The sequence below is a fragment of the Oncorhynchus tshawytscha genome, linkage group LG13, assembly GCF_018296145.1.
Source record: "Oncorhynchus tshawytscha isolate Ot180627B linkage group LG13, Otsh_v2.0, whole genome shotgun sequence".
Classification (NCBI taxonomy): Eukaryota; Metazoa; Chordata; class Actinopteri; order Salmoniformes; family Salmonidae; genus Oncorhynchus; species Oncorhynchus tshawytscha.
The window spans coordinates 54228865-54240065 of record NC_056441.1 but is presented as its reverse complement, the minus strand read 5'-3'; the positions used below and the strand labels follow the sequence as shown (position 1 = coordinate 54240065).

Genomic DNA, 11201 nt, shown 5'->3' with positions numbered 1-11201 from the left:
TGATTGGTTTAACGCCCTCTCGTCAATGAAATAAAGGAAAGTGAACAGCAGGCCCTTCAAAACACTGAGATGATTTGGGAGTGAGGTCCCATAAATATCCCATCCTTAATGGTCATTTAAAACAAAGCCAAAATATTTGATCTCTGTTGTCGTTTATTCTCATTTAATTCAATGATTTATGTACAATTTCAAGGTAGATCGATTACTGCATCCAGCTGTTCAATTATGGAACATCACAGGCAGGGTGAACCGATGAAACATTTTAAATCAGTGTGTGACCAAAGAACAGGTGGAGTAGTCTCAGTCTACAATGTCTGCTTGTTGGTACAAAATAAAAATAATACGGCTAATTAAAATAAAATAAAAAGGTGCATCAATCATGACTAACAATCTAAGTATCAATCTAATTATCTGAGGATTACAATATTTAAATGATCAACAATCATGAATAACAGTAATTATTAACTGTTTAATTTACAGAGGTAAAAGTACACATCTGAAAATAATCTTTGTCTTAATCTTCAATGATGGCTGTCAGATTATTTTAGTCAGGGTCTCAGCATTTGACAAAACCTGGAGAAAACACATGCTTGAAATGACTATACATTCGTTTGACTGGGATTTAGAGTCGGACATTGATTACAAGACAATCAAACCACACTACAATAAATACGTTCATTGGTTGGTACATAAATAGGCTTGTTATGATGTCATCCATTCACACAGGCTTCAATCATCTCTTGAGTTGCTCAACATACATTAGCCAATATACTGTATATCACAAAATGAAAATAAACTATGAATCTTTTATTTTAAATACAATGAAAATCAGCACAGAGATGATAGATAATAAAAATGATGTAGTACCTTAGATCGAGCCTTTATCGTGTGCTACTATAAAACAGACTCCAACTTTACCCATATCAATGTCAGCACATTATGGGATTGTATGTGACATTTTGATTTATTTTTTCCAAACAGTGCTCTTTATCAGTAGTACTGATTTAAACCATAGTTCCTATGTAACCCTCATAGTCACATACAGTATGTGCAGCATTAAGAATCTTCCCCAATATGTTGCTTGTGTCTCTTTCCACTGCCCTTTGTCAAAAGGAGTCAATATCAACAAACCACAGAGATTCAAGTCCTCAAAGTTCTCTTAAATTGGTCTTTTTAAATTTGCACTTATGAAAGCTCTTCCCCAGTCTTTCTCTAGATGAGCAAGGACTAGGCATCACAAGCTCACAAGGGAAACAGCCGTCACACTATCTTTATCTAGGTGGCTGTGAAAGGTCACAACATGGCTATTCTTTCCATGTGTTGTTCCACTTCCTCAATGTGTTGTGCTGTCTGCCCCTGGTATCGGCACCATGTGCAGAACTTGACAACAAGCTCCATTGTGACTTGCTGTTAAACAGCTGTCTGTCAGCTTGAGTCATCAGAATTTTTCCAGAGCGGTTTGGGCCGTTAGAGCATGTCGTCGTACGCCTCTCTGACCGGGGCCCTCTTGGTACGGCGTGGTCTCAGGCTGGAGAAGCAGGAAGAGGCAGTGAGGGCGATGCGGCTCAGGCCCAAGTTCAGGCAGTGCACCTCAGATGTGACGGGCACCTCGGAGAAGAGGGCACGGTCGCGGGACAGCCGTGTCAGTGTGTCACTGTTCTCAATGTCCTTCACGATATTCAGGATCTCCTGGCGCTCCGTCTGCCGAGTCATCCCCCGGATGTTCAAGGTGGCCGACACATGTTTCTTCCTGCAAACAGAAGAGGAGAAAGAGGGCTTAGTCTAGTTCATGTTTTGATCTACCAATAAAAATTGATATGAAACAAAAATGTCATATAGGCCACATCTAGCCAATAAAGATTGAGTTGAATTGAGAAGAGTGTATCATGCATCACTGCAATGGCAGAGTCAACCATCACAAGGACATGATAAGGGTAGGAATAAAGAGAATCATGAAAATACATTATAGAGGGCAGTCGGCCCTGAGGCAAGTCACTAAGGAACAGGGAAAATTGGACAAAAGAGTTTGCAAAATACAGTTAGTTAGAGAACATTCCAAATGGTTGGCTCACACACTTACATACAAACACACACACAAAATGAATAAAACATCTGTCCCTGTTCGAGAGTGCCTGACGGTCCTTCGATTCGACACCTTGGCCTCTCTGCTCTGATGCCGCTTCCTGTCTGTGGCGACACAAGCTGAGCAGCAGCACAAGGCTGTCACAGGAAGGCCAAGAAGATCAACAAGGACATCAGCCACCCGAGCCATGGCCTGTTCACCCCTGCTACCATTTAGAAGGCGGAGACAGTCCATCTTCTATCTCCAGGCCATCAGACTGTTAAGTATTCACCACTAGCCAGGCTCCGCCCAATAACCTGCCCTGAACTTTAGTCACTGCTACTTATCGGCTACCACCCGTACTCAACCATGTACCTTAGACACTGCTGCCCTATGTACGTAGTCATTGAACATTGGTCACTTTAACAATATTTACATACTGTTTTACCCACTTCATATGTATATACTGTATTCTAGTCAAGGCTCATCCTATATAACTACTGCTGTACACACCCTTTCTATTCATATACTGTCCATATTGTCTACAAACGCTATCATATACATTTATATTTATATTCCGGACAATGACATTGCTCGTCTATTTCTCAATTCCTTACTTAATTTTTGGGGGGGATTTGCGTGTGTTTTTTTGTATTGTTAGGTATTACTGCACAGTTGAAGCTAGGAACATTAGCATTTCTCTACAACCGCGATAGCATCTGCAAAATATGTGTATGTGACCAATAACACTTGATTTGATTTTGATGATGGAGCCTAAACTCAATTCCCACCATGACCAGTGACTATCACCCAAAAGAATACAACGATAAAGTGGTGGGCTTCTTGGCTTCCGGGAAACCTGAATTTAAACTTTATTTTCCTGTTAGCTACTACGGAGGCTTAACTAGCAGTTACATGAAACCAGTTGATTGCAATTGGTCTTTGGAGCGAATGATGCCATAAACCCAATGAGGGTATTATTCTACATAGTATACAGGATAGTATGAGACTAGGATTGTACGTTACAGTTCCTGTTTTCAAAAGGAACTGGGAGAACCCAGAGGGCAACGGTTAGCATTCACCAGATCCAAGTCAAGATTCCAAACAATACATGTGGGTCTGTTATGAGTTAAGGATGGAGACAAATCTTAATTTAGAAAAAGATTCCATTGAGGACTGCCTCCTCACGCCTGTGTGTTCCTACGGGACTCTTTAGTAGCCGGCTGCCAACGCCAGGTTATGCTACACAGCTACCATGTCACGCCTGGGCAGGAAGTCCGTGTTTTTGCTTCGTCTTCGCCCAGGACCCGAGACGGACAAACGGACAAGACCCCCCCCATCCTTTCATGTGCGCCAGCGACAGCCAAACAGCTCCCCATAAAAATAAGGAAACGACTCAGCTCTTGTTTGCTTTTAACAAGTCCCTCATTTGCCATCCACAATCAAGACAGAGCAGTAGCCATGTTTGTTTTGGGGTGTTTCAGTCAACCTGAGCTTTTGGAAATGTTGGTGATCGTGTGGCTCGATGGAAGTCCTGAAAATATGACTGTCATTCCCCATAGGTGATCGCTGCCTCCCGTGTTCCTTACCGAATGTCTGGGAACTCCCTCACCAGGACCCCCACCTCCATTTGGATGGAGGGGATGTCTTCCAGGAGGATGATCTCAGAGAGGTGTGGGATAGCACTGTCCAGCCAGGAGGAGGGAGATTCCTAAAGGGGAGAGATAGAGAGAGAGAGAGAGAGAGAGAGAGAGAGAGAGAGAGAGAGATGTGATCAGAACAGATCCTCTACACAGCACAGATGAGGATACAACCGTCTAAACAGGGATATTCATGTTCAAATACCTCTGCAGCTCATGACAGGTCAACTGGCTATTCTCTGACTCAAAGCCTTTGAATCTAAAACCTTGGCAACGGATTAAATCCAGAACTAGATTACGTGGTTTCAAGTCTTAATGGTTACAACTAGATTGGTGATGTTCACACATTCGTTTGACTAGAGGGAACCATCAGATAACATAGACCCAAAACACCAAGGTTAGAAGTACAGCGACAGTACTGAGCGTGCAAACTCAATCACCTGAGCATCAAAGTGACCCTGTTATACTGAGAAGACTAAACCATGTGGTCGACCAGAGGTCCATCCTGGTCCTCCACTCGACCCGAAAGGCCGGTCAGAGCTTCTAAAGCCCAGGGCAGGATGCCAGACCACTCGTCTGTAAACAACGCCATCCTGTTGTCCAGAGAGGTGACAAACGGATGTTTTATCTAGAGCAAGGGGCGGACGCCACAGGGGAAGGATAGGGAGTGGGCTGGGGTGAGGTGATTGCCCACTTGTGCATACGGCCTGTCTGATCATCCATCTCTATCTCGGCTACAGTATCCATTCTTCACTTGTCTCCTTTGTTTGAACTCATCCGGAGTTGTTTCAGTAACCCTCACAGACAGGCCACATACCAGTCAAGCGTGATTAATGAGCACACACTCGTGAGTTCAAACACACACACTCACACACACACACACTGTTCGTTGCGTCATGTCACAGGCAGCACTGTTGCTCTGACTACGCTTCTCTAATACAGTTGTTCTAGAATGGCTCACCAGATCTTTGAAGAGCACTTCGATCTGCTTGCCCTCGTCGCGCAGTCGCCCCGCCATCCTCTTCCTCATTCTGAGTGACGTGCAGATGATCCTCCCCCTCATGATGGAGCGCAGGTATTCCATCAGAACCCTTCTATGCACCTCTCCCACCAGGACCTGGGAGAACAAGGAGAAAGATTGATTCATCCATTCTATCAACCAATCATCCATTCAGTCAATCGATAAAAAAACAAAACATGTTGCTTAGAATTAAAAACAGTACCAGAACTTTGAGTTATTAGTGTACATTGTGCCAGAGGACCTTAGCACCTCTCCATGTTTACATGGCTCCTAATTGCTGCGTCTCTGCCATGTACCTGATAGGGTGGGCTGTCCACCCGGCGGAACTTCTTGAAGTGTTCCTTAATATGGGACTCGATTTGCTCATAGGTCTCTGTGTTGTTCAGCCACTTCCTCTTCACCAGCTTGTCAAAGAAGGGCTAAATATGGCCAGGAGAGGGAAAATGTGAGGGAGCGAGAGAGACAGGAAAATGGTGAGAGGATGAAGAAGAGAAGGAGGCAGAGAGATGTGGGTGTGGAGACGGCCACGTTCCCTGAGTCAGATCCTTGTTTGATGCATAACTACACTGTCCGACTGGAGTTGTGTCTTCCTATCAGGATGTGTGGGCCATTTGGACCAAGAATTCCATAGATTGTGACTTCCTACCCGACGACAACAGCATAAAAAGCCCCAGCTCGGTCAAGAGGATGCGACATGCGGCTCTGTGCCTCTGGAGGACTGGCAGTGCCCGTCTCAATGGCGGCTACCGAAGAGGAGTGGAACTTCATAGCCTGCCAGTAACTATGTGGCATTCTGCCAATCTAATCTTATTTAACCATGTTTGTCACATTGGAGCGTCTATTTTAGGGCCTCAGTTCCTCAGCACATCCCTGAGAACTTTGAGGGCAAGCCATGAGGAGAACACTGATAAGATGTGCTTTATATTCTGGGACACTTGGCAGACAGAGGGACGCTTGAGGGTGTGTGTCTGTGTGTGTGTGTGTGTGGGGGGGGTGTAAACGTTTCACTATTTTTGTGAATACCAGGAGTCATCATAAGAATAGTAAACCAACTAAAATTCAGAGAAGTGAGGACAGAAAGGCTATTTTAGGTTTGTGTGTTAGGTTTTGGGTTAGGGTAAGAATTAGGGTTAGGGTTAGAATTAGGGTTAGGGTTGGGGGTTAAGGTTAGGTTTAAGGTAAGGGTTAGGGTAAGGGTTCGATTTAGGGTTAAGGTTTAGGGTTAGGGGTTAGGGAAAATAGGATTTTGAATAGGAATCAATTGTTGGTCCCCAAAAGTCCTCACAAGTGTAGTAAGACATAGCTGTGTGTGTGTGTGTGTGTGTGTGTGTGTGTGTGTGTGTGTGTGTGTGTGTGTGTGTGTGTGTGTGTGTGTGTGTGTGCACATTTGAGGTTGTTTACATGTTGTTTTGGAAAGCTGTGATCATGGGTGTGTTTATGAATCCTTTGTGTGAGTGTGTGTATGTGGTGTGTGTGTTCGCCTGCGTGCGTGTGTGTGTTAAGAACACTTACCCTTATGCGCTCATACAGTCTGTCGCTCAGCACCTTCACTCCCTGGTTGACTATTCGGTCCAGGGAAGTGTTTGCTCGCCTGGCTGAGTCCTCACTGATGGCAGGGTCACACTGCACACAGCGCTGGACAAAACCCCTGCACACACACACAGTCACAGCAGACTAATGAACACATTGTACACTTACATGATTTATGCATGTTTTAAGGAATACTATGATGCAAAACACATAATCGAGACAGTTTTTGCTCTGTACTTGAAAACTTGACGGCTGATATGCACCATTTTGGGCGACTGTATTAACAGTGGACTAATGGACAAAATACTCAAATCTGTTTTTTGAGTAGAGTAGTTAAAAGAAAACTCTGCCCAAAAACAAAATGTTGGTATTTGTTTTATTAGTCCATTGTTGATAAAGTTGCATGCTATTTAACTTAAAATATATCGAAATGATGCTGCGTTTTGCAGCATAGACCTACTATAACACAATGCAGGCTACTCCTGCTACAACAGTCCTACCTGAAAGGGGGACAGCAGTTGACCAGGGCGATGGTCTTGGAGACATATCCGTCCTCGTTATCCCCAACCATGTTGACCAGACACTCGTGGAACATCTCCACTTTCCTTTGGAAGCTGGAAGTTAAGCAGTATTAACAGTATTAGAATGTCTCATAGAGATGTTCCTTTCCATATTCCAGTTGAACTGGTTGGTTCCAGTTGATATATTCTAGAATTATTGCACAATAGAATGTTGCTGGCAGTGAGGAAACTATAGGTTTGGCCCTGTGTCATTCTATGAAGGACTTTGTTTTAGGCCTTAGTATGCCATATGGAATGATACAGTGTGTTTTAGGCCTTAGTATGCCATATGGAATGATACAGTGTGTTTTAGGCCTTAGTATGCCATACGGAATGATACAGTGTGTTTTAGGCCTTAGTATGCCATATGGAATGATACAGTGTGTTTTAGGCCTTAGTATGCCATACGGAATGATACAGTGTGTTTTAGGCCTTAGCATGCCATACGGAATGATACAGTGTGTTTTAGGCCTTAGTATGCCATATGGAATGATACTGTGTGTTCTAGGCCTTAGTATGTCATACGGAATGATACAGTGTGTTTTAGGCCTTAGTATGCCATACGGAATGATACAGTGTGTTCTAGGCCTTAGTATGCCATACGGAATGATACTGTGTGTTCTAGGCCTTAGTATGCCATACGGAATGATACAGTGTGTTTTAGGCCTTAGTTTGCCATATGGAATGATATAGTGTTTTCTAGGCCTTAGTATGTCATATGGAATGATACAGTGTGTTCAGGCCTACTACAGTGTGTGGTCCTCTCACCTGTACAGGAAGTCAGCTAGACCATTCAGACTGCACTGAGCCACACGGGAACCCAGGTTTCTGTTGATGGCAGCCGACTGTTCAAGATCTACCTGCAGCCTCTGCACACACACACACACACACACACACACACACACACACACACACACACACACACACACACACACACACACACACACACACACACACACAGACACACAGACACACAGACACACACACACACAATGTTACGTTGGCAAATGTGTATTATGTGTGAAGTGCTAACAGACGCTTTCTTTTTCTCTTCCACCGCATCTGTGAAACATGAACTGACGCATGAATGACGATGATGTATAGAGGGTGTTAGTATCAATCACGGCCACTAGAGGCCAGTGAAGTGACTCTAAAACAGTGAGCTGTGATGGAGTTCTAAGGGAAGTGTCTGTATTGACTTTGGCTGCTGCTTGAGGAATGTTTTCTCTGCTCCACCAGATGGATGAGCTTATCCTCAAAATACAAAGTGACCACATTTAGCGTGCAATACAAAACCATCGGCCTCATCAAAATCAGGGGAAGAAATCCGTTATTTACATAAGCTCCTGGTGTGTGTGTGTATGCGTGCGTGTGCGTACCTGGATGACGGTACGAGCTAGTGTGATCTGATACTCCTCGATGTGCAGCGTCTCCATCCAACGCTTCTCCTCCTCGTCCAGCACCTGAGACAGCTCTGTGGTCACCTTCTCCTGAAACGCAACCAGACCGTGCGGTCAGACACAACTCAACCATGCACTGAACCACTGTGAGCTCTCCAGCCACAAACCATCAAAATATTTCCAATTGATGCCATCAAGACATCAAGATGGAAAAAAGGTATAGAATCACAGATAATACAATACTGTAAATCTGACTTGGTTTGTTTTGATATATAGTATATCACCAGTAATAGCTAACCCCTTGTAAATACCCCCCTGTATTTTAAGTTAAGGTTTCCTCCCATTGTTGCTTGACCCAGCTGAGTGATTGCCAGCCGACAGGCCACGCTGCCAATAACCCCTGTTCACTTTTTCCACTGCAGGATTTACTTATGGACTATCATATCTACCCACGTGGACCCTCCATCTCAAACACTGACTGGAATACACATACAACAGTGTTCTAGCCTACTTGGACCTGATAATGACCTAAGCTAAATGGCCTGTTGTCTGGCTTCTATTGTGTGGTGGCCGTTGCAGACAGGAAAACCCATGGGCTGACCCTGAGACGCCGCGCACTGATTGGCTGCATTGGTCGGAGTGATAGCCCTCCCTTTAGGTGGACAGGAAGGACCATAGGTGCACCCTTTCCTTAGGCCGGTAGGGAGACACGGGGCGCACCAAATGAAGGGGGGCGGGGGTTGTGGGGTGGATGGTTCGGCCCTTACCCTGACGGAGTTGAGGCAGTCCAGCTCCAGTTTGTCCACGGTCTCCGAGGGCAACAGTGGCCCCAGCTTGGACCTGTTGAAGGGCATCGTCATGCTGACTGTTCCAAGGACATCCCTGGAGCGATTACAGTAGGAGGACAGAGTCAGTGGCATACTCATACAGTAACACTTAACTAATAAACAATTGTTTATGTGAAGTATAATGGACAGTATTTATGTGCAGTATTATGGACAATAACATTACACTACCTTGTAACATGCGTTACAGTGAAAGCATGCAGTGAAAACTAAATGAAACCTTTCTGACAAGTTGTGCAAGTTCTTTACAACCTGACATTTAGCTATATACTTTTGTTCTTTCTTGTTTTTCATGCAATTCTGCTACTTCCAGAATCGGATATGCATAAAACCACAAGTTGCAATACACAATTATTGAATGGATGGACACCCACTTGTTATAGATGTTGTAGAGCCAGTCCAGCAGAGAGTAGATATCAGTAATCAGCAGCTGGTCGTCTGTGATGCTCTGCAGTCTGCGGGCTACAGCCTGGTGGTAGCTCTGTAGGTACACCTGGAAGGGTTCATACTCCTCTGGGTACACTGGCACCACGTTCCTCTTGGCCGCCCCCAGGTCCTCCACCACCCTGGTCCGCACCCTGTCCAGGTAGTCCGCCAGCTCCCCGCCCCGGGCCTCGTTCCTCTGGGGAAGGCTCCCGTTTGCTGCCTCCGCCAACGCCTCCTTCCACTGCTGCTTCAGCTGCCTGGGTCTGGGGCCTCCAGGGAGTGCCCCCTCACCCTGCGCCCAGTCCCGGTCCGCCTGCTCCTCCTGCTGCAGCACCTGAACCACCAGCCCCAGGTTGGGCCCCGCCGTTGGGGAGCGGAGTGACTCACGCACCACCGCCCACAGCTCCTTCTGCAGGGCTTCGTACAGCAGCTCCACGTCTTTGGCTTTGCGCCTGCCGCCGTCTTTGCTCCCGGGGCTGTTGAGGTCCTCTGGGACAGCACCACCTGCTGGCGATGACGGCAGGGTCGCAGCGGCCGCCTCGTTACACTCCTGCTCCAGTTCCAGGATGTGTGTGTCAGCCAGTAACAGGTCTCTCTTAGTCACCAGCTGCAGAATCTCTAGAACTAAAGGAGAGAGGAGGAAAATGTGTGATACAACTCCACATAACACATGATAAACCATGTGTAGGCAATACAGCTGTATGAAGTCAAAAGGTATAATGGAGACATGATCCTAATGGAAAGGTCTGAGCTCTCACCTGTCTATCTGTTATGGTACACAACCCACGACCTGGTCAAATGGATCAAGTCCTATGTAAATCCAAGACCCACTCAAATAAACATGACTATTCTTTGCTTTGAACGTGTCAAAGAGCTATGTTTGTTTTCGCGTCAAGCTAAAGGCTAAGCCACAGTGTCACTTCCTACACAGGTTCCCACATCAGGTCCTATCCATATCAGAGGCTCCAGGCCTGAGAGACAGATGTTGTTTGTCCCTTTTTGGCGTGTTGTTTTTGGGCAGATTGGACACGGTTAGACCGTTCTCTCTGGAGGTGGGTTAGTTTCATCTCGACTTCAGTTGCACACTTCAAAAGATCCCATCAGGGACATGTGGGTGCCAAACATAAATCATCCTACAGTAGATTCCCACAGAATGGCTAATCGTGTGTCCACTCACTGTCCTCTCCTTAGACGCTTCCCTATCAGGTTGAGGCCTCTTATACGGCTAGCATAGCTATGGAATAGTATTTAATAAAAGTGCACAGTGCTTTGCATTAAAGTGGAGAAATTATATTTCTTGTGGAACTCCATCTTGGCTTCAGAGAGTTCCGTTAAGTGTACACAGACTTTTAGAGTCCAGTCTCACCCATTGAGGTGATCTCATCCTCTCTTACTCTGACATGGTCTGAGAAAAAGTTTTTAAATTAAGTACTAAAACCAGTGATGAAGTCGACCATTTCCCATCGAAGTCACCAGACACTCCTCTCTGACATCACCCCTCGCCCTCTGGGAGGAGCAACACAGCCCGTCAAAATCAACGAAGTCTGACTGTCAAGACCAAGCCCGTACTTTACGTCTAACAGTCCTTTTTGATTCAGTTCACAGAAAAGTTGGTGTGTCAAATCAAATCACATTCAATTGTATTTGTCACATGCACTGAATACAACAGCTACATTTCACCTTACAGTGAAATGCTTACTTACAGGCCCTTAACCAA

General features: G+C 45.4%; 1 protein-coding gene across 2 annotated transcripts in view; it reads right to left on the bottom strand.

Annotated features, from left to right (window-relative positions):
• Nucleotides 1-135: 135 nt before the first annotated feature.
• Nucleotides 136-11201, bottom strand: part of LOC112265157 (tumor necrosis factor alpha-induced protein 2) — a 37880-nt gene continuing 26814 nt past the window's right edge. For both annotated transcript variants that reach the window (XM_042295936.1, XM_024442231.2), the window contains exons 4-13: nt 9433-10108; nt 8981-9095; nt 8193-8303; nt 7582-7682; nt 6754-6867; nt 6236-6371; nt 5020-5142; nt 4664-4819; nt 3652-3773; nt 136-1750 (exon numbers count right to left, since the gene is read on the bottom strand). In XM_042295936.1, coding sequence (XP_042151870.1) covers nt 1468-1750; nt 3652-3773; nt 4664-4819; nt 5020-5142; nt 6236-6371; nt 6754-6867; nt 7582-7682; nt 8193-8303; nt 8981-9095; nt 9433-10108 — 1937 coding nt within the window. In that variant the 3' untranslated portion in view covers nt 136-1467. The remainder of the gene's footprint in view (nt 1751-3651; nt 3774-4663; nt 4820-5019; nt 5143-6235; nt 6372-6753; nt 6868-7581; nt 7683-8192; nt 8304-8980; nt 9096-9432; nt 10109-11201) is intronic.